This window comes from Rhinoraja longicauda, chromosome 25 (genome assembly GCF_053455715.1).
Source record: "Rhinoraja longicauda isolate Sanriku21f chromosome 25, sRhiLon1.1, whole genome shotgun sequence".
In the NCBI taxonomy this organism is placed as follows: domain Eukaryota; kingdom Metazoa; phylum Chordata; class Chondrichthyes; order Rajiformes; family Arhynchobatidae; genus Rhinoraja; species Rhinoraja longicauda.
The window spans coordinates 6,987,181-7,011,237 of NC_135977.1; the positions used below are offsets into that span (position 1 = coordinate 6,987,181).

Sequence of the window (24,057 nt, forward strand, 5' to 3'; positions counted from 1 at the left end):
TCTCTCTTCCTCCCTCTCTCTCTTCCTCCCCTCTCTCTCTTCCTCCCTCTCTCTCTTCCTCCCTCTCTCTCTCTCCTCCCTCTCTCTCTCTCTCTCCTCCCTCTCTCTCTCTCTCTCTCCTCCCTCTCTCTCTCTCTCCTCCCTCTCTCTCTCTCTCCTCCCTCCCTCTCTCCCTCTCTCTCTCTCCCTCATCTGCGCCGGCCCTGTCTCCCTCTAACGCAGCAAAATAAGAACAAACACAAGTGTTGTTGTTCAGAAGCTGCGCATCCCCAGGGTGAGCGGCGGCGGCGCTCCTTCACCGGACCCTCTGACACCCTCGCACTCCCGCTCTCACCCGCTGCTCCCTCTACCCCGACTCTCTCTCCCCCCCCCCCCCTCTCTCCCCCCCCCCCCCCCCCTCTCTCCCTGGGATGAGCGGTGGCGGCGAGGAGGGAAGTTTCCTGGAGTTTGATGCGCTGCGATCTCTCGCCTTGTCCTGGCTCTGGGTTGTTGGGGTCCGCTCTTCGGTGAACCTTTGCCGGCAGATTCTGCCTCCTGTCCCCGCTGCCTAAGAGCTTGCTGCGGGCCGGATAAAATCTCGTGGCAGGCCGGATGTGGCCCGCGGGCCATAGTTTGGAGATCCCTGATGTGTAGGAAGGAATTGAAGATGCTGTTTATACCGAAGATAGACACAAAATGCTGGAGTAACTCCAAAGCAGCGTCTCTGGATAGAAGGAATGGGTGACGTTTTGGGTCAAGACCCTTCTTCAGACTGAGAGTCAGGGGAGAGGGGGACACAGAGATAAGGAAGGCTAAGATGTGAAAACAAGACATCAAAAGAGATGAGGCTAAGGACAATGTAAAATAGATTTATTGTTAGCTGGGAGAGGGTGACAGCAAAGCAAACTGAGATAAAATGTATTCAGGGGACAGTCAGACTGGTTGGAGAACTGGGTTGTTTCTGGTCAGGCCCCTTCTTTAGACATTCTTCTGATGAATGGTCCGGATCCGAAATGGCACCCATCCTTTTCCCCCAGAGATGCTGCCTGACCCGCTGAGTTACTCCAACACTTCGTGTCTATCTTTGGTATAAACCAGCATTTGCAGATCCTTGTTTCCACTTTACATATTTTCCCCCTTTACTCAGTTAGACCAGACAATCGTCAATAACGGACACCATCCCCCCCCCCCCCATGGTCCATTCTGACAAAGGCTATCTGTAAATCATCTGCCTGCAGATGCCTGCCTGGGTAAGTTTTTTACACAGAGCGGTGGGTGCCTGGAACACGCTGCCAACGATGCTGATGGAGGCAGATTTGATACAGATCCTCCACCGCTTTTCTGGCACCCTTGGTTCCAGAGCCTTTTTGGATTATTCATTTTGCTAGACCAAACGAGGTCACGGCCGCCGAGAGAAGTCCAACGGTACTGGAACGGTCCACCTAGGCCGCTGAGGAGCTGAGGTATCATCCCACAAAGCTGGCCTCAGAACTCAGTCGTGGGAACAGATCTGCTGGCTCTGGCCGGGCCGACGTTCCAGTGCCCCGGCCGCAGGGGGCAAATTCAACCGCCCTATCAGCGCGTAAGTCCCGATGAGGTGGAGATCGGCCACATGGGGGGGTGGGGGTTAGATGTCTTAAGTGCACTCTCGTTAATTTGTCTGGATTAAAGGAGGTGCTGGACCACCAGTTGCCGAAAAATCGGTGGTGGACCTGTAGTAGATATTCAGAGGCTTTTAAATAAGCATGCGGTTATGCGGTGAAATAGAGGGAAATGCATCACGTGCAGGCAAAGGAGTTTAGTTTAACTTGGCGTCATGTTTCACACAGACATTGTGGGCCGAAGGGCCTGTTTCTGTGCTATGTTCCATGCGGATTGGGGAGGGACAGTTTTGTCCCTGGGCTGCTGTGTCTCAGGACTGATGCCAGGTGTCGGACCTGAACATTTACAGATTGCATCCTTATGGAAAGTTTGGCCAAAAGTCAGTTTTGGCACCGTGTATAGAAATTTGTGTTGCGTGTTTATTTACAACGAGTCCCATGTTGGTATTTTTCCTTTTGGGTCTGTTCCGGAATGATTAGGCAGCTCACAAATAAAACTGTTCTGCTTTGTGGGTTTATGTACAGAACATCAACTCTACTTATTTAGTGGAGGAGTGATATGGTGGTGATTCTTTGAGCCTGGGGAAAAGCAGATGTGTGTGAAATAAGATTCTTGATATGGAAGGCATTTGTTCTGTTGGCTTTCTTAGTGTGTGCTATTGTCCATTTTGGCAGGAGGAAGAAAGGGAGTTACCTGAATAGTGAAAGATTTGTGAGTCCTGGTTTGGTATAGTTTAGTTTGGTTTGGTTTAATTTAGTTTGGTTTGGTTTAGTTTCATATAATCTCTGATGTTGTAAGACTTTAGCCCTACCAGCTGCGCTATCGTGCCACCTAGTAGTGAGGATGTGTGAAAGGTTAGAACAAGAGAACCAAAAGAATAACCATGCTAGTTCAACTTAGTTGCTTCCTGACAGGCATTAAATAATCATATGTTTATTTTGGAAACATACTGCTTTGGTTTCTTCTCCTTTGTATAGTATAGTATAGTATAGTAGTATAGTAGTATAGAACTTTATTGTCATTCGGTACAAGTACCGAACGAAATTACAGCAGTCACAAAAACACAACGAAAAAAGTACACAGGACACACGACCCCAAGACAAACATCCATCACAGTGAGTCCAAACACCCCCTCACTGTGATGGAAGGCAACATGTTAGCATGGATTATAGTTGTAGATTATCGTCCTTGTTCCTGACTGTCACCTGAGGTTCAAACTATTGTCACATGTACCAATTAAGGTACAGTGATTTGTGAATTACCATACAGCCATACAAAAAAAATGCAACAAGACACAGAACTACATAAAAGTTAACATAAACATCCACCACAGCGGATTCCCCACTTTCCTCACTGTGATGGAAGGTACAAAAAGTACAATATTCTTCCTCTTTATTCTCCCGCGGTCAGGGCAGATGAACCATCCGTCGGGGCGATCGAAGCTCCCACAGCCGGCGGTCGAAGCTCCCGCGTCGCTGCGGTCGAAGCTCCCGTGTCGGGGCGGTCGAAGCTCCCGCGTCGGGGCGATCGAGGCTCCCGCGTTGGGGCGATCGAAGCTCCCGCGTCGGGGTGGTCGACGCTCCTGTGGCTTGGAGTTCCGATGTTGGTCTCTGATCAGAGACGGCGAGCTCCGTTAAGTCTGCAGGCACCCACAGTTGGAGGTCCGAGGTCGATCCCTGGCAACGGGATCGCGGGCTCCACGATGTTAAGTCACGTAGGCTTCCCGCGGTGGAGCTCTCATAAGTCGGTCTCCAACAAAGGCCACCAACTCCTCGATGTGGGGCCGCAGTGCGGACAGAAATACGATATGGTAAAAAAAAAATACCATCTGCGTCGACGTAAGAGATTAGAAAAAAATTTCCTCCGACCCCCCTCCCCCATCCCCCACATAAAACAAGCTAAAGAACACTAAAAACATACATTTAACACATACTATTAAGACACAAAGAAGAAAGGGACAGATAGACTGTGGGCGAGGCAACAATTGCTGGTGCCACCCATGTGGAATTTATCTCTGACCTTCTCCCCCTTCACTACACTCGTTAATCTTCAGGGGTGTCCAGCCACCCTCTGAATGGAAATATTCTTTCTTATGAAGGTCTCTAGACGTCTTAATCCTTGGCTAAAACCTCAGTCCTCTGTTGTGGGAAAGTGTTTACAGCTATCAACTCTATGATCCTTATAATATTGTACTCTGTAAGGTTCCTCCAATCCCCCCCCACCCCTCCCCCTCCTGCCCCCTCAGCCTTCCCAAATGCAAGCAACTAGCTCTGTTTCTCCTCATAACTGAGGCACCCCATTGCAGGCAACATCTTGGTGACACAGGAATACTGCAGCTGCAGGAATCTTGAGCAAAACACAACGTACTGGAGTAATTCAGAGAGTCAGGCAAATCTGTGGAGGGAATGGATAGGCGACGTGCTTCTGTGAAGTTGGAAGGAATGCACAACTACCAACAGAGCTGAATTGTGTAACATACAGTGCCAGTGATTTTGAGCCAGACTGAAGCAAAGACCTCAGTGTGCCTTTCTGTGAGGGAGATGCCGTAGGTGAATTTTCCACTAGGTGTTATTTTTAGGAGACTTGCTAATGTTTATTAAATTCCTGGTCCTGCTGTTTTAGCACAGGCAATAAACAGGTTCACAACTTTGGTAAAATAACACAGTGATCTAACTCAGCGTGTTGCCAGACTGTAAAAAATAGCAGGATGAGAGAAATTAAATGTTCCCAGTACATACACTAGGCATTGAGTGCAGACTGAGATGTCCCTGCACTGCTCATTTAAGTACTCCCACTCCTGTCACCGATGTTGTCTGCCTACACATCTTGTATCTGCCTCTACCAGCTCCTCTGGCAGCACTTTCTAAATAACCACTACCTTCTTCTTCTTCTTAAGCCCTTCGCTGCTCTAGGGAGCATAGGCCATTGACAAATGTCCTCCACCTCACTCGGTTGTTGGCGGTTCTTTCGAGATCACCCCAGCTGAGCCCACTCCCAGACATCTTTGCCTGGACACCTCTTCTCCAGCTGTTCCTGGGGCGACCTCTTTTCCTTTTTCCTTGGGGATTCCATTTCAGGGCTTGCCGGGTGATGTTTGTGGCAGGTTTTCTGAGGGTGTGTCCAATCCAACTCCATTTTCTCTTTCGAATTTGTAAGTCAATGGGATCCTGGCTTGTTCTTTTCCACAGGTCCACATTGCTTTCTTTGTCTCTCCTCCAGATGTTTAGTATTCTCCTGAGACAGGGGTTAATGAATGTTTGCAGCCTGTTTGTTGTGTGTTTTGTTGTTTTCCATGAATCTGATCCATACCTGCTTCACATTTGAATTAAAGATGTGTATTTTGGTGTTGATTGAGATGTATTTTGAACTCCAGATCTTCCGGAGCATGTTAACCACCACTCTAGCCTTATTAACCACTACCACATAAGTGAAAAAAAAAACCCTCAAATCTCTTTTACATTTCTCCCCTCTCACCTTAAACTTATGCCCTCTAGTTCTAGACTCTCCTGCCCAGGAAAATAAAAGCTCTGACCATCTATGCTAACCCCTCATAATTTTATAAACATTTATAATAGAGTCATAGTCATACAGCCTGCACTATGGCCCTTCGGACCAAATTGCCCATGCTGACCATGATGCCTCATCTACACTATCGCACAGCCTGCTTTTGGCTCCTATCCCTCTTAATCTTTTCTATCCATGTACCTGCCCAATGTATTTTAAACGATGACATAGTACTTGCCTCAATTACCCCCTCTGGCAGCTTGTTCCATATACCCCCAACCTTTGTGTGAAAAAGTTGCCCCACAGGTTCCTATTAAATATTTCCCCTTTTACCTTAAACCTATGTCCCCTGCTTCTTGATTCCTCTACTCTGGGTAAAAGACAGTTCATCTACTCTATTTATTCCCCTCATGATCTTACACACCTCTATAAGATCACCCCTCATCCTCCTGCACTCCAAGGAATAAGGTCCTAGCCTGCCCAACCTCTCCCTATAGCTCAGGACCTCAAGTCCTGGCAACATCCTCGTAAATCTCTGTACTCTTTCCAGCTTAACAACATCTTTGTGTAGGAAAGAACTGCAGATGCTGGTTTAAATCAAAGGTAGACACAAAATGCTGGAGTAACTCAGCGGGACAGGCAGCATCTCTGGAGAGAAGGAATGGGTAACATTTCGAGTCAAGACCCTTCTTCAGAATGAACCCTCTGCCTTAACAACATCTTTCCTGCAGCAAGGTGACCAAAACTGGACACAATACTGCAAATATTGCCTTATCAATGTCTTGTATAACAGTAACATAATATTGCAACTTCTATACTGAATACCTTGACTGATGAAGGCTGATGGGTTGAGGGTCTTCTTGACCACCTTGTGTGCTCGCACTCCAAGATCCTTCTGCTCGACAAAGAGGATCTTTGTCAGTGGATCTTTGTCAGAGGATCTGGGCAGGTTATTGTACTGGATGAAGTTAGCTCAGACCTATTCTCAATTGACTTGGTTCGTGGCTTCTTAGCTTAGAGTGGGGAGGTGGGTGGGAATGTGATCATGGATGTGGAGGGGATTGGAGGATGGTTTCATTTCCCAATCTCCATTCAGCAACAAGTCCATGTTTGATGGCCCAGTCTGCTGTGTTCAGACTAGATCAACACTGGTTGGTTCTGCCCACCTTGTGTAGGTTAGGACCATCCTACATGGTGCTGGGGTGTTCCAAACCTAGCCCATCCCACGGCAACACGAGAATAGAGCAAGTATTAGTAGATGCCACCTTGCTGAAGTCAAGCCCAGTGACCCATTTACTCGAGGAAACATCTTTGTGTTGTCCTAACTCTATTGAGCCCAATTGTAACGACTTGGGTACGAACCTGACCTCCCATCTACCTCATTGGAGACCTTCAAACTATCTTTAATTGGACTTTACTGGATCTTATTTTGCACTGAACGTGATACCCTTTATCCTGCATCTGTACACTGTGGATCTCTTGATCTAAATCTCTCTTCCTCATGCTCAGATTCCTTCACAAGAAAGTGTATAAAAGTAATAAAATATCTAAAACTAGACGAAATAGATATAGGGAAAAAGGGTTAGAGGAATCTGAGGAAATAATTTTTCACCCAGAAACGTTGGAATGTGTGGTGAAGTTAGAGACTTTCACAATAATTAACAAATATCTGGAGAAGCACTTTAATCTATTCAGGTCGATCAAGTGGAGTTAATTATCGTATGCTCAAATCAGTGAGCTACGAGTGCAATGAAAGTCTTGCAATAAAATCACAGGCGCATAAGCCCAGACAGAGCGAGAGTATATGTGCTCTTTCATCGCCTCTCTCCGTCACTATCTTGAGAATTGCAATGCTCAGAAGTCTGGACCAAGTGCTGGTGATTGGACTTAGTATAGATATGTACTTGATGGTCGGCATGGACAGGATTCGATGGTCTGAAGGGCCTGTTTCCGCGCAGTATCTCTAAAGTCTAAATCACCTGTGGGGCAATATTGACGCCTGCCTGTTAAACCCTCTGGTGAGGTTATTGGTAATCTTTGCCACATAAATTACTCTTGTTGACTTTATTCACTCAAAGACATAAGTGAGTCCAGAGAGGCGAGCTTCAGGTTAACTACAATAATCCCACTAGGTATCAGTCTGAAGAAGGGTCTCGACCCGAAACGTCACCCATTCCTTCTCTCCAGAGATGCTGCCTGACCCGCTGAGTTACTCCAGCATTTTGTGATACCTTCGATTTGTACCAGCATCTGCAGTTATTTTCCTACACAATAATCCCACTAATCCTTTCTCCACTTCACTTCCAGAACGTTTGCACCAAATGTGGAATTGAAACGCCCAGCCGACCCCGATCCATCTGGCTGTGCAAGATCTGCAGCGAGCAACGAGAGGTAAGCCCCTGTGTGGCTCCTGTGTGGACCTTTCTGTCCTGGGCCTCCTCCACTGTCAGAGGGAGGGCACACGCAAACTGGAGGAACAGCACCTCATGTTTCGCTGACGCAGTTTACAATCCAGCGGTATGAACATTGATTTCTCTAATTTCAAGTAAGTCCTACATTCCTTTCCTCCCTCCCTCCCCCACTCCCACACCATTAGTTATTCCACAGTATCCCTGTTGTCAGCACATCTTCCCCAGCCAACAATGGGCTATTATAGGCTCCATCCTTCCTGAGGTCATCTGTTGCCAGCCCTGTTTTGTTCTGGTCTTCTCTATCTTTCAGTCTGAAGAAAGGTTCCAACCCAAAACGTCACCTATTCATTTTCTCCAGAAATGCTGCCTGACCCCGTTACTCCAGCATTTTATGTCTATCTTCAAAACGGCACGTATCCGTGTTCTCCTGAGATGCTGCCTGGCCCACTGAGCCACTCCAGCACTCTCTGTCTTAATTTGTAAACCAGCATCTGCAGTTCCATGTTTCTACAACACATAATAAATATCAGGTCATTGAGAGGCTGAAACAGAGGGATCTTTGATGTGGGTTCCCACACAGATCCTTGAGGATGGATGAAGAAGTTCAAAAGGCTCACTGGTTATTTACCTTTGTACACTGGAATAAAGTGCAAGAGCTGAACAGTCATGCAGGAAATGTATAAAATACCAGACCACACTAGTCTAGTATAATTCTGATCACTGCAACCTAAGAAGAATATTATGTCGCCTGAAAGTGGAGAGGGGAGAATTACGACAATGTTATCAGAGCTGGGAAACTTTAGTTATGAGGAGTAATTGGTTAAACAAAACTTGTGGTCTTTGGAACAGGAAGCTGGGGGAAGCATTAATCTAGATGTCTTTAATTACGTGAGACAGGCTAAATAGGAAACAGCAAAGAGATCTGAAACCAAGGCACATAGGTTTAAAGGAAGTAGGATTACAGGAGTAAAATCAATTTTGCGCAATGAGCAGAGGTGATCAGGAATGTAGTGCCTGCAAGGGTGATGGAAGCGCTTTAGGCGGCAGAGTGGTGCAGCAGCAGAGTTGCTGCCCTACAGTGCCAGCGACCCGGGTTTGATCCTGACAATGGGTGCTGTCTTTACAGAGTTTGTACGTTCTCCCTGTGACCGTGTAGGTTTCCTTTGGGTGCTCCAGTTTCTTCCCACATTCCAAAGACGTGCAGGTTTGTAGGTTAATTGGCTTCTGCAAATTGTCCCTAGTGTGTAGGATGGAACCAGTGTTCTGGGTGATTGCTGGTTGGTGCGAACTTAGTGGGCTGAAGGGTTTGTTTCCATGCTGTATCTCTAAGCTAAAATAGAATGCTCTGAGCACCCATTGAATACCTAACGTGGTCACAGGGAGAACGTGTAAATTCTGTTCACCTTGTTTTCTCCTGGGTCACGGTGGGAACTCAGTGGGTAGCGGTTCAGAGGGCTAGAGGGAGAGTCTTATCTTTTGTCCCTCTCAGTGTAGAGGGTCGGACTGTGTGGCCTGCTGTGACCTTCCAAAATGTGAAGATGATTCCGCACACACAAGCAGTTTAACACATTGGGCTTATTTCTGGGTGGCCTTTTAAGGATGTGGCTCATGCCAAGGGTCTTTATAATTGAAACTCGTATTATGTTCAGGCACTGCAAACACCTGCTCCCTCAGATCAGCACGGTCCCATCGGACTGTAGCCGGTTAGCATGGATCATCAAACAGTAGAGCCTTCCCTGTCATTTCCAAAGAACATCAAAACATCACACCAAAGACGTGGCACATGCAGTAACAATGCTCAGTTCTTTGGTATCAGGCAGCCTTGGAGACTTGAATTGGATTTAAATGAAATAAAAATTCCAGCACATCCTAGGATCCCCGGAGGCCATTAGGAGCGAGTCGATGTTGCAGATATTTATGAGATAAATCTTATTACAGCCGATAAAGGGAACTTTTAAAGCACAGTCCTTGCCTCTATAAATTTAAAATTAAATGAGCTTCGCTATTTACCACATGCTACTGAGTAATGAAATTTTAATGCTTACCTCTCTTGTTCTTTTGTTGTGTGTGTGAAGATATATTCATTACACCCCAGTACAGTGATAAATTGTGTTTTGAACCTCATGATACAGGGCATGAATAGATCTGTGGGCTCGACAAGCTTCTGACTGCATCTCTGGAGAATATGGATTGGTGACATTTTGGGTCGAGCCCCTCCTTTCGATCCGATTGTCATCTACCCATGGTCACCAGAGAAGCTGTCTGACCTGCTGAGTTACTCCAGCACATTTTGTCATTTTGTGTATGAACCGGCATCTGTAGATCTTTGTTTCTACCTGAGTTTCAGAATGCATGTGGGGTGTAGGTAACCCCCTCCTTACGGAAACCTACCCTTACAGAATTCATAGATCGATACCCGAAAATTTGAGGCACGGAATATAATTTACAGGGAATCTATGTGAACAAAAATGCGCAAATAAACCCGTTTTGTTTCCCCAACGCTTGAAGTAGGGGAATCAAGAACCAGAGGATACAGGTTTAAGGTGAGAGGGGAAAGATTTCATAGAAACCTGAGGGGCATCTTTTTCACACAGAGGGTGGTGGGGATGTGGAACAAGTTGCCAGAGGAAGTAGTTGATACAGGTATTAACGTGTTTATAAATGTGAGTAAGTGGGACTAGTGTACAGTGCATTCAGAAAGTATTCAGACCCCTTTACTTTTTCCACATTTTGTTACGTTACAGCCTTATTTTAAAATGGATTAAATTCTTTTTTTTTTAACATCAATCTACACACAATACCCCAGAATGAAGAAGCGGAAGCAGGTGTTTAGAAATTTTTGCAAAGTAATTAAAAAGAAATAACTGAAATATCACATTTACATAAGTATTCACACCCTTTGCTATGACATTCAAAATTGAGCTTTGATTCATCCTGTTTCCATTGATTATCCTTGAGATGTTTCTACAACTTGATTGGAGTCCACCAGTGGTAAATTTTAATTGAATGGACATGATTTGGAAAGGCACACACCTGTCTATATAAGGTCCCACAGTTGACAGTGCATGTCAGAGCAAAAACCAGGCCATGAAGACAAAGGAATTGTCCGTAGACCTCCGAGACAGGATTGTGTCGAGACACAGATCTGGGGAAGGGTATAAAACAATTTCTGCAGCAGAGCACAGTGGCCTCCGTCATTCTTAAATGGAAGAACTTTGGAACCACCAGGACTCTTCATAGAGCTGGCTGCCTGGCCAAACTGAGCAATCGGGGGAGAAGGGCCTTAGTCAGGGAGGTGACCAAGAACCCAATGGTCACTCTGACAGAGCTCCAGACTTCCTCTGTGAAGATGGGAGAACCTTCCAGAAGGACAACTATATCTGCAGCACTCCACCAATCAGGCCTTTATGGTACAGTGGCCAGCCGGACGCCACTCCTCAGTAAAAGCCCGCTTGGAGTTTGCCAAAAGGCACCTGAAGGACTCTCAGACCATGAGAAACAAGATTCTCTGGTCTGATGAAACCAAGATTGAACTCTTTGGCCTGAATGCCAAGTGTCACTTCTGGAGGAAACCAGGCACCGCTCATCACCTGGCCAATACCATACCTACGTTGAAGCATGGTGGTGGCAGCATCATGCTTTTGGGATGTTTTTTCAGCGGCAGGAACGGGGAGACTAGTCAGGATAAAGGGAAAGATGAATGGAGCAAAGTACAGAGAGATCCTTGATGAAAATCTGCTCCAGAGCGTTCTGGACCTCAGACTGGGGCGGAGGTTCACCTTCCAACAGGACCACGACCCTAAGCACACAGCCAAGACAACGCAGGAGTAGCTTTGTGACAAGTCTGTGAATGTCCTTGAGTGGCTCAGACAGGACTTGAACCCGATCGAACATCTCTGGAGGGACCTGAAAATAGCTGTGCATCGACGTTCCCCATCCAACCTGACAGAGCTTGAGAGGACCTGCAGAGAAGAATGGGAGAAAGTACCCAAATACAGGTGTGCCAAGCTTGTAGCATAATACCCAAGAAGACTTGAGGCTGTAATCACTGCAAAAGGTGCCTCAACAAGATACTGAGTAAAGTGTCTGAAGGTATCACAAAATGCTGGAGTAACTGAGCGGGTTAGGCAGCATCTCTGGAGAGAAGGAATGGGTGACATTTTGGGTCGAGACCCTTCTTCAGACTGAAAGGTCTGAATACTTATGTAAATGTGATATTTCAGTTATTTCTTTTTAATTAATTTGCAAAAATTTCTAAACACCTGTTTTCACTTTTTAAATTAGGGGATATTGTGTGTAGATTGATGATTAAAAAAAAGAATTTAATCCATTTTAAAATAAGGCTGTAACATAACAAAATGTGGAAAAAGTGAAGGTGTCTGAATACTTTCTGAATGCACTATATTCCCCCATTCCATCTCATTTGTTTCCATTTGCTTCTAATCTGTTCTTAAGTGTTGGCATGGTCCTGACTGAAGAAGCGACCCAACCTGAAACGTCATCGATTCTTTTTCTCCAGAGATGCTGCCTGACCCACTGAGTTACTCCAGCATTTTGTGACTATCTTCAATCAATCAATAATTTGTGACTATTTAATAAGCTTTTGCACGGATCCCAACGCAGGTCTGGAAACGCTCTGGCGCTTGGTTCTTCAAGGGTGTGCCGAAGCAGGAACTGCCTGAATCGATCCCTGGTAACAAGCAGAGTGCACAGCTGGTCAAAGCAGAACATCCTTCACAGGAACCTCCCGGTGCTGAGCAGAACCCTTCCCACAACTGGACTCAGAGCAGAGGTGAGTGAACTCAACGGGGAACTGAGGAAAACTGAGAGCACCCATTGTGTGGGTTGATTCTCTGCCGATCTGGCTGGGTGCAATGTATGACTAGGTCCTGATAGGGTTTGGTACTCCCTCGATCAAGGTTCTTGCCTCCTGCCGGAGGTCGGTTGAGGACGCACCACTGAGCACAAAAGTGGGACCCAGCATGGGGGGGGGGGGGGGGGGGAGGCGCCAAAAACAAAGAGGGACCCATGTGGGGGGGGGGGCGCGCTGAGAACGAAGAGGGACCATTGGTGACTAAATGGAATACTTTGTCAACGCCCTATATATGGTGCCTCTACATACTTATGTGACATGTTAAATGTGATAATAAAGTCTCATTCATTCATGATGCACATGACCTCGGTGTGGAAAAGATGTACCTCAGGTCACTTTAAAATCTTTCCCCTCTCATCTTAAATCTATGCCCTCTAGTTTTAGACTTACCTATCTAGTGAGCTGGAGCATTGTGGGAATGAAACTACAGTTTAGTTTCGTTTAGCGACACAGTGCGGAAACAGGCCCTTCGGCCCACCGTCTGGTTTTTTTTTGGCCTCCACTGCCATCTGTGGCAATGTTTTCCACAGATTCGCCACTGGCTAAAGAAATTCCTCCTCGTCTCCCTTCTAAAGGTACGTTCTTTTATTCTGAGGCTGTGCCCAATGGCCCCAGATTCTCCCACTGCTGGAAACATCCTCTCCACATCCACTCTATCTAAGCCTTTCATTATTCGGTTGGTTTCAGTGAGAAAATGGATTGTTTCCTCAGGAATATGGAGATTAAAGGGAGACCTGATAGAAGTATATAAAATGATGAGAAGCATAGGTAGGGTAGACAATCAGAACCTTTTTTCCTCAGGGTGGAAATGTCAAGGGCTGGAGGCCATTGCTTTAAGGAGAGAGGGGGAAAAGTTTAAAGGAAATGTACAGGTGTTTTTACATCAGGAGTGGTGGGTGCCTGGAACATGCTGCCAGCAATGGTGGTAGAGGCAAATATGATAGTGGCATTTAAGAGGTTTTTAGATAGGCACGTGGGTATGCTAGGAATGGAGGAATATAGACAGAAGAGATGATAGACACAAAATGCTGGAGTAACTCAGCGGGTCAGGCAGCATCTCTGGAGAAAAGGAATAGGTGACGTTTCGGGCCGAGATCCTTCTTCAGATGAGTTTAATTTGACATCATGTTCGATCTGGGCATTGTGGGCCAAAGGGCATGTTTGTGTACTGTTCTATTTCTATGTTAAGAGTGATGTTACTTCTAATGTACTCCCATCAGATCAACTAATAACAATAGGAAATCAAGCAATCTTATCAAATTAAATACCTTTATAACACATCAATTTGCCCTACTCCCTATCCCCCTTTCCATGAATTCTGTTTCATCTGGTAATTATTTGGTCTCTAACATGCTTAACTGTATTTATTTGTAGGCAGCTCTATCCTAGTCGTAGAATTATAGAGTCATACAATGTGGAAACAGGCCCTTCGGCCCAACTAGCCCTCGCCGACCAACATGCCCCATTTACACGAGTCCCACCTGCCTGTATTTGGCCCATATCGCTCTAAACATGTCCTATCCATGCAACTGCTAAATGTTTCTTAAACATTTGGAACAGTACCTGCCTCAACCACCTCTTCCAGCAGCTCGTTCCATACTCTCATCACCCTTTGTGTGAAAAAGTTACCTCTCAGGATCCAATGAAATCTTTCCCCCCTCACCTAAACCTATGTCCTCTGGTTCTCGATTCCCCTACTCTGGGCTAGAGATTCTGTGCATCTACCCAATCTATTCCTTTCATGATTTTGTATACCTCTATAAGATAATAATAAAAATAATTATACATTTCCCAATCTCTCGTGTATAAAATCACATGTGCTTGGTTCACACGAACAGTTGCTGCAGATATGTCGCCATGAATTAATCTTTGCTGGATGCTCCCTGGGAAAATGGCCACATTTTTCAGACAATAGTTCCTATTATCTGAAGGGATCAGCTATAATTTTCAATTCCCTCCAGGTCTATCAATTCAAATTCCTTGCAGTCCAAAAACTTTTGTTTTTAGCAAATGCTCACAGCTCACTCAAATGGCTTTCATCGACGGCAGAAGTACAAAGATTTTTTTGAATAAACTAACTGGTTTGCCCAAAGCAATACAGTAAAAGTTATTGAATTGTGTCAGCAATGTGCTTGTAAACATGTCCGTAACCACATTATAAACTGCCTAATAAAAAAGCTCACCTAGTGATATACAAGAATTCTAACATATATATAATACAATACCTATATATAATTACCTACAGCTGAATGCCAGGCGATACTAAATCCCATCCGGCGCTCCATTCTCCAGGATGGTCTTGTTTGGATTTGATTATTTGTCAATTTATTTCTAAAATCATAATGTCACCATAACAAACCAATTGCATGGCACTCTGTGTTATGTCTGTGCCGAACACGATGCCAAGACCAACTCTAAGTTAGGTCTCTGGTGCTGTGAGGCAGTAACTCTACCACTGCCTCACTGTGCCACCCGGGTGAGGGGGGGGTAAGATTGAATTGGAACCTGAGGGGCAACATTTTCACACAAAGGGTGGTGGGTAGATGGAACGAGCAACTAGAGGAGGTAGTTAAGGCAGATACTCTAACAACATTTAAAAGATATTTGGAAAGATAATCGGGTAGTTAAAGTTGGCAGGAAACCGGAACACCAGTAGAAAACCCACCCGGTCACAGAGAGAACATACAAACTCTGCACAGACAGCACCCGTGGTCAGGATCGAACATGGTTTTCTTGCGCTGTGAGGCAGCAACTCTCCCGCTGCGCCACTGCCTGCACATGCTCCATATCACTCCATTCCCCACATATCCATGGAGCTATCCAAGAGTCTTTTAAATGCCACTAATGTATCTGCCTCCGCCACACTCCCCTCCCTTGCTGGGCAAGATGGTACGAAACCAGTCTCATCTTTGATTTAAGCAAAATGCTGGAGTGGCTCAGCGGGTGAGGCAGCATCTCTGGAGAAAAGAACCGTCAGATGAAGGGTCTTGACCTGAAATGTCATCTTTTTTTTTTTTCTCCAGAGATGCTGCTTGACCCGCTGAGTTACTCGAGCATTTTGTGTCTATCTTCAGTGGAAACCACCATCTGCAGTTCCTTCCTACACAGTCTCATCATTAGCTATGGGAGGGAGCAGCCCACTCTGACTGACAGGGAGAGATGTTGGCCATCACTGGACGTGGGGTCAGGGGTGGGGAACGAACCATCGAAGAGCATGGGTTACTCCGTCCCACCCTGTTTTCTTTCCTCACATCGCACTAGGCCTCTCTGCAAACTTTACACCAGCTAGAGGAATGGCAAACAAGCAGCTCCTCCCTTCTCTGGCCTCACAACAGAGTCTCAGCCATTTCCATCCCTTCATTTACTCAATAGAACATAGAACAGTATAGCACGGGAACAGGCCCTTCCGCCCACAATGACCGTGCCGAACATGATGCCAAGACCAACTTTTATCTGCCTGCACATGGTCCATATCTTTCCATTCCCTGCATATCCATGTAGCTATCCAAAAGTCTTTTAAATGCCACTAATGTATTTGCCTCCACTACCACCCCCTTCAGCACGATCTAGACACCCACCACTGTGTAAAAAGAATTACAAGTCAGCAGGATTCGAGGGCTTAAGCTATAGGGAGAGGTTGAACAGACTAGTACTTTATTCCTTGGAGCACAGGAGGATGATAGAGGTGTATAAGATTATGAGGGGAATAGATAGGGCAAATGCACAGAACCTTTTACCCAGAATAGGGGAATGAAGAACCAGAGGACATAGGTTTAAGGAGAGAGGAAAGATTTAATTGGAACCTGAGGGGCAAGTTTTTCACACAAAGGATGGTGGGTATTTGGAACGAGCGATCAGAGGAGGTAGTTGAGGCAGATACTATCACAACATTTAAAAGATATTTGAACAGGTACATGGATAGGAAAGGTTTAGAGGAATATTGGCCAAACGCAGGAAAGTGGGAATAGTGTAGATGGGGCATCTTGGTCGGCATGGGAAAGTTGGGCCGAAGGGCCTGTTTCCACGCCGTATGACTCCCCACCCCAAAGATATCGTTTTTTAAAGTTTTTTTGAGATACAGCATGGAAACAGGTCCATCAGCCCACCGAGTCCGCACCGACCAGCAATCACCCATACTATAGTTCTGTTGTACACACAAGGGAGAATTTACAGAAGCCAATTAACCAATAAATCTCACTTCTCTGGAATGGGGGAGGAAACTGGAGCACCTGGAGAAAACCCACACGGTCACCGAGAGAATGTACAAACCCATAGTGAGGATCGAACCTGGGTCTGTAGAGTTGTGAGGCAGTAACTTTGCAGCTGCGCCACCGTGATGTCCTAAATTTAGTTAATGATAGTTGGCTTGTTCACCAACCTTGTTTTCTTCATTGTTGGCCCATGAAGCTGCAGTCTCTCAATTTTGTCCCATTCTATTGTTCTGCAGGTCAAGCCGAAGGTGGTGCCCCAGCTGAGCATGGTAAGTCTAACTGCACACAGCACGAGCATGTTGCTTGCTCCTGAACTGTATCTCCTCAACCCAATTACATCGATAAAGACTTCAACAATGTCACTTTCATGTAACAGCTTGTTCAGTTACTCCTTTTTGAAGAATTGGGCCTTTCACCTTGGAGTGCAGGAGGTGGGGGGTGATCTTGTAGAGGTGTACGAAATCATGACAGGAATAGATCAGGTAGACGCACAGAGTCTCTTGAAACTATCGGGCAGGTAGGACTAGTGTACGTAGACACAAAATGCTGAAGTAACTCAGCGGGACAGGTGGCATCTCTGGAGAGAAGGAATGGGTGACGTTTCGGGTCGAGACCCTTATTCAGACTGAAGAAGTCACTCATTCCTTCTCTCCAGAGATGCTGCCTGTCTCCCTGAGTTACTCCTGCATTTTGTGTCTTCCTTCGATTTAAACCAGCATCTGCAGTTCCTTCCAACACATTTTATATGCTATCCAATTTCCGCACAAACAATTATATCCAATGAAACTGCGAGAAGTACATATTTACCTAGGGCAACTATTATTACCTTAAAACAAAATTGTAATCTCAAAATTTTCATCCTGAAGGATTTGGAAAAACCCAGAGTGGGGGTGGGGATTGAGGAATCTTCCCAAAATAATAATTGAGGGTCCATTTCAAGGACAAGTGCCTAAGTACATTTCTCTCTCGTGCATCCTTCACACACATCCTTCACCTCACCCCTCCTCAAATCCCTTGCAAGGTTGGCACCCAGTTGATGTTTTGTTGTTCTGTGTTGCACAGGAGATACGGATGAGAAGGGAGAAATCCGCGGAAAGTCAGGTAATTTTCCTCATCCACCCTACACTGGTTTTTACTGGGGGGGGGGGAGGAAATATTTTTCTGATAGACCCAAAATGCTGGAGTAACTCAGCGGGACAGGCAACACCTCTGGAGATAAACCAGCATCTGCAATTCTTTAATTCTAATATTTTCCTGATCAATTTTTAAATGACTTGCCAAGTAGAGTCCCAGAGATGGCAGTGAATTTGTTTTAGTTTTGGAGGTATAATCGTGTAACAGAACCTTTCCCCACTGAATCCATGCTGACCAACGATCAACCATACACTAGCTCTATCCTACACACTACGGACAATGCACCTCATACCTACACGTTTTTGGAATGTGGGCAGAAACCGGAGCACCTGGAGAAAACTCACGCGGTCTCAAGGAGAAAGTAAAAACTCCATACAGACTCTCTGTCCCTGTAAGATAGCAACTCTACCACTGCACCACCTTGCTGCCCGAAGCCCGAGCTGGTGACATTTTTCAAAAGATTCTGGAGTCATGAATAAATTCTACGGATCTAAAGAGGATAGAATGATTCTTGGAATTAGAATTTACAGTCCAGCCTACTGCACTTTATTTCATCCAAAGCCTATCAATGCATCGTCTGTTTCTCTTTATAAGTTCATAAGAGTTGGGAGCAGATTTAGGCCATTCGATCCATCGAGTGCTCTCCGCCATTCAATCATGGCAGATCTAGCTTTTCCTCTCAACCCCATTCTCCAGCCTTCCCCGGTAACCTTTGATACTCCCATTAATCAAGAATCTATCAATCTCCACTTTAAAAATATGAAATGACTTGGCCTCTGCAGCTGTCAGTGGCAAAGAATTCCACAGATTCACCAGCCTCCGGCTAAATAAAATCCTCCATTTCCTTTCTAAAGATGCATCCTTTTTATCTGAGGCTTTGCCCTCAGACTACTGAGCTCCAAGGAATAGAGTCCTAGCCCGCTCAGCCTTTTCCCCTAGCTCAGGCCTTCAAGTCCTGGCAACATCCTGGGAAATCTTCTCCACCCTTTCCAGCTTGACAAAATCCTCCCTTTAGTACGGTGCCAAAAACTGAACACAATACTCTGAATGAGGCCTCACCAACATCTTATATTACTGCAACATGACCTCCCAACCTCTTTACTCAAAACACTGACTGATGAAGGCCAAATGTGCCGAAAGCCTTTTTGGCCACTCTATCTACCTGTGATGCCACTTTCAAGGATAATTATTTCTTTAACTGAGTACCGAACAAATTACTAGTGTAACACATTTAACTTGCTTACCACAGTACACCATAGCCACATGGTTAAGGAAATCTAACACTAGACCTAAATTTAATTAATTAATCTTTAAAATGAAGTCACCCCTTTACTTGCCCCAATCCTGTAGACAGGGTTACACTGTAGACTAGTGTGGGTGAGACATGTTGGTCGTGTGGGCAAGTTAGGCCGAAGTTTCCACACTATGACTCTCAATGACTGACCCTCAATGCATGCATTATCAGCCGAGAGGAAATTTTGAGTTTAAATGACACCAGCTGTGACAACAATTCAAAAACAGCACGTATTTAGTATTTAAATATCTGCTGATAGTATCTTCAACAGAGGATTTTACATGCTGTCTAATTTCCACACAAACAAACGATGTCCAATGAAACTGCAATAGGTACATATTTCCCTAAGGCAGTGATACGTGGATTGGAAATGAGCAAGTACCAAACTCGGGTGAATCAGACTTTAGGTTATTGCTGTGTGAATCAATCGGCATTGATAAGATACTGCAAAATGTAAAATATAGTATTTATATTTAGTTGGTTGATAAACCTGACTCGGGGTCCAAAGAACTTTGTCGAGCATCAATAACTGGATTATTATTGTAAAGGCACCAAGAACGTTGGATAAAACTATGCAAGGTTATACATGGGTGCAAACTCAAATGGAAAACCCTGTGAGAGAGGCAGTGACGGCTGGTGAGATTGCCCTCCTTCCCCTTCCACCGGTGGGACAGTCCTCTGCAGGAGCATTCGTCCAGCTCTGTGAGGCTCCCCATCTTCCCATGCTCCCTGGAGCTCGAATGCACTCTCTGTTATAGAGTCATACAGTGTGGAAACAGGCACCTCGACCAAACTTGCCCACGCCGAACAAAATGTCCCATCAACACTAGTCCCACCTGCCTGTGTTTGGCCCATATCTCTCTAAAGCTATCCTATTTATCTCCCTAGAGAGTTTACTGTTGTCATGATAACTGCTGTGTACATACCACCGGATGCTAATGCTAACTCGGCTATCGGATATTTGTATGGTAGCACTAGCAGTCAACAGAGCATATATCCTGACGGTGTTCACATCATAGCAGGGGACTTTAACCACGCGGACTTGAAGAAAATGCTCCCCAAATTCTATCAGCATGTTAAATGTGCTACAAGAGGAGCTAACACACTGGACAAGGTCTACTCCAACATCAAGCTGGGCTACAGGGCTAGACAACTACCACACCTGGGTCAGTCGGACCATATGTCCCTGTTTTTAATTCCTGCATATGCCCCCCTCAGGAAAACCGCTCCTACCATCACAAAGACCATCACAACTTGGCCTGATGGTGCATCTCAGCAGCTGCAGGACTGCTTCGACAGGACCAACTGGGATGTGTTTGAACACCGGGACCTGGAGGTGTTCACAGACAGTGTACTATGTTACATTAAAAACTGCATGGACACTGTCACAGTGGACAAACGCATCCGGGTCTACCCCAACCAGAAGCCCTGGATGACCCGGGAGGTCCAGCGGCTGTTAAAAGAGAGGAACACTGCTTTTAGGTCTGGCGATAGGGCTTTATACAGCATGGCCCGAGCTAACCTGAAGAGAGGCATCAGAGAGGCCAAATTAGACTACAGGAGGAAGATAGAGGACCACCTGGACAGTAACAACAGCAGGCAGGTGTGGCAGGGGATCCAGTATCTAACCAACTATAAGACCAACCTTGGAGCTGCTGAAGGTGACGCCTCGTTGGCAGAGGAGCTGAACCTCTTCTTTGCTCGCTTTGAAGTGGAGCCACCCGAGACAGCCATATCACACCACATGGTCCACAGCAGCCTAACCCTCAAGATAGAGGAGCATGAGGTGAGGCGCACGCTGCGGGCCATCAATCCAAGGAAGGCTACTGGACCCGACGGCGTCTCTGGACGCGTGCTGAAGGACTGCGCTGACCAGCTGGCTGGAGTCTGTACGAGGATTTTCAACCAGTCTCTGGCCCAGTCCACTGTTCCATCCTGTCTGAAGTCCGCAATCATAGTCCCCTTGCCCAAAAAACCCCACATTTCCAGCCTCAACGACTACCGGCCAGTCGCACTCACACCAGTGGTGATGAAGTGTTTTGAAAAACTGGTCCGGGGTCATATCACATCACTCCTGCCCCGAAGCTTTGACCCCCACCAGTTTGCGTACAGAGCGAATAGATCCACAGAGGACGCTATAGCCACAGCCCTCCATGCTGCACTGTTCCACCTGGAGCAGCCGGGGAGCTACGTGCGGATGCTCTTTGTGGACTACAGCTCTGCCTTTAATACAATCCTTCCCCATAAACTGGTGGACAAACTGGGGGACTTGGGACTTCCACACTCCACCTGCATGTGGATAAATAGCTTCCTGTCAGCTCGCAGCCAGAGAGTCAGAGTGGGCCATCACACATCCACGGCCCTCAGCCTCAGTACCGGCTCTCCACAGGGCTGCGTGCTGAGCCCCCTGCTCTACACCATCTATACACATGACTGCACCCCCGCCCACCACAGCAACACCATTGTCAAATTTGCGGATGACACTACGGTGGTGGGACTCATCACCGGGGGGGACGAGTACGCCTACCGGGATGAGGCGGAGCAGCTGACAGTGTGGTGTGGAGAAAATAACCTGCTCCTCAACACCTTAAAGACAAAGGAAATAATAATAGACTTCAGAAAGAATAAAACGGACATGGTACCATTAACTATCAGAGGGGACTGTGTGGAGAGGGTGGCGGATTTCCGCTTCCTGGGAATCCATATTGAGGAGGACCTGACGTGGAGCGTGAACACCTCTGCGCTGCTGAAAAAGGTCCAGCAGAGACTGCACTTCCTGAGGGTGCTCAGGAAGAATAACATCACTCAGAGACTGCTGTTGTCCTTTTATCGGTGCTACATTGAGAGCATCCTAACATACTGTGTATGCGTATGGTACACCAGCTGCACAGCGGCTCAGAGGAAAGCGCTCCAGAGGGCCATTGACAACGCCCAGAGGATTGTCGGCTGCCCTCTACTTACCTTGGAGGACTTACACAGTTCCCGCTGCATCAAAAAATCCCAGAGTATTATAAAGGACATTTCCCACCCCGGACACTCCCTGTTTGAACTGTTACCGTCAGGCAGACGGTACAGATCTACAAGGACAAGGACAAACAGACTTAAAAATAGTTTTTACCCCACTGCTATAAAGGCACTAAATGTAGCCGCCAAGGAACGCAGGGGCGATACATAATAAGAGACTGTGAAATCGACAGAAGGATGTAGGGTTGGGTGTTTATGCGTGCTATTTTCATGATATTTATTTTAGTTGTTTATCTTTTTTTAAATATTTTACCTTGTATGTATCGTTAGCTTTTAGAAATGTTTGAATGGTGCACTGACTGGCTGACATTTTACAATTTCGTTGTACATGGCTCATGTTACAATGACAATAAAGGAACTATTCTATTCTATCCACATACCTGTCTAAATGTTTCTTAAACTTTGCGATAATATCTGCCTCAACAACCTCCTCCGGCAGCTCGTTTCATATACCCACCACCCATTATGCAAAAATGTTGCCCCTCTAGGGTGGCATGGTGGCGCAGCAGTAGAGTTGTTGTTTTACAGCGCTAGAGACCCGGTTTGACTACAGGTGCTGTCTGTAGGGAGTTTGTACGTTCTCCCCGTGATCGCGTGGGTGTTCCGCTGGTGCTCCAGTTTCCTCCCATGCTCCAAAGACGTACAAGTTTATAGGTTAATTGGAAATTGCCCAGAGTGTGTCGATAATGTTAGTGTGCGGGAATCGATGGCGGTGCGGTCTCGGTGGGCCGAAGGGCCTGTTACTGCACCGTATCTCTAAACTAAACTCAGGCTCTATTAAACCTTTCCCCCCTCACCTTAAACCTATGACCTCTGGTTCTCGATTGCCCTACTTTGGGCAAGAGACTCTGTGCGCCTACCCCTGAATGATTCCCCTCATGATTTTGTAACTGCGCCTGCTCTCTCCTCAGGCACGGAAGCCGAGTCTGGGCCTGCAGGCGGTGCTCCCAGCTACACTTCTGCAGGAGGCTGGCCGGCAGAGCCACGCATGGTGGCAGGCCGCGAATGCGGAGGAGGTGAGGGTCAGGACGGGTACATCGGTGACATGGAGGGCAGCAGCAACAGGAGCCCAGCAGGTCAGTCTCGCCTGAAGCACCCTTCCATCAACTCCCCGCCTTTCTTTCCTACTCCTCTAGTGCCTCACATTATTTTCTTCTCTCTCTCCCTGCACCTTTCATATCCAGCCATTCTTTCTTTTTCTATATAGGTTGGGCAGGATCAGCTTTGGTCTCCTCCATCTGCTTGATCATGCTTTGCCCACCAGTCCCCTCTTCCAGCTATCTTCTCCCCCCTACAATCAGTCAGAAGAAAGGTCTCGACCCAAAGTGTCACCTATCCATGTTCTCGAGTGATTCTTCTTGACCTGCTGAGTTACTCCAGCACTTTATGCCCTTACAGCCTTGGTCTTATTCAATGGGTCTGAGGGGTTGAGGAGACTTGGACCTGCCCGCTGGACTCTTCCAGCTTTCTTATGTTCATAAGTTGTAGGAGCAGAATTAGGCCATGCTTCCCATCGAGTCTACTCCGCCATTCAGTCATGGCTGAGTTATCCTTTCCTCTCAACCCCATTCCCCTGCCTTCTCCCTGTAACCTTTGACACCCTTCCTAATCAAGGACCTATCAATCTTCGCTTAAAAAATATCCAATGTCTTGGCCTCCACAGCCTTCCTTGGCAATGAATACCACAGATTCACCGCCCTCTGACTAAAGAGGGTGGAGAATCTTTTCCTCCCATCTCACCCAACCCCCATATTCAGTCTGAAAAGGGGTTCCACCCCAAAATGTCACCTATCCGATGTTCTCCATAGATGCTGCCTGACCTGCTGACTTACTGCAGCACGTTGTCCTGCTCCTAATTAGTACGTTTAGAAAAACAAAATACAAGGTGCTGTGTCTCCATTGTATGCTTATAATGTACACAGAGAAGGAACACAGATCATCCAAAGTGGCACTGCAGTGACAGTATAAAGTGCCAGTATTTAGTTACACCCTCTTTGTTCATTGCTTGACTAACTCTTCACAAGC

At 46.3% G+C, this 24,057-nt stretch overlaps 1 protein-coding gene across 6 annotated transcripts in view; it reads left to right on the forward strand.

Annotated features, from left to right (window-relative positions):
* rph3ab (rabphilin 3A homolog (mouse), b) overlaps window positions 1-24,057 on the forward strand; it is a 189,377-nt gene that overhangs the window by 120,877 nt on the left and 44,443 nt on the right. For 5 of the 6 annotated variants that reach the window (XM_078421804.1, XM_078421802.1, XM_078421803.1 and 2 more), the window contains 5 exons: window positions 7,393-7,476; window positions 12,120-12,288; window positions 16,817-16,849; window positions 17,643-17,681; window positions 22,944-23,108. In XM_078421804.1, the coding sequence (XP_078277930.1) occupies window positions 7,393-7,476; window positions 12,120-12,288; window positions 16,817-16,849; window positions 17,643-17,681; window positions 22,944-23,108 (490 nt within the window). The remainder of the gene's footprint in view (window positions 1-7,392; window positions 7,477-12,119; window positions 12,289-16,816; window positions 16,850-17,642; window positions 17,682-22,943; window positions 23,109-24,057) is intronic. The other variant, XM_078421805.1, reaches the window with a different exon arrangement.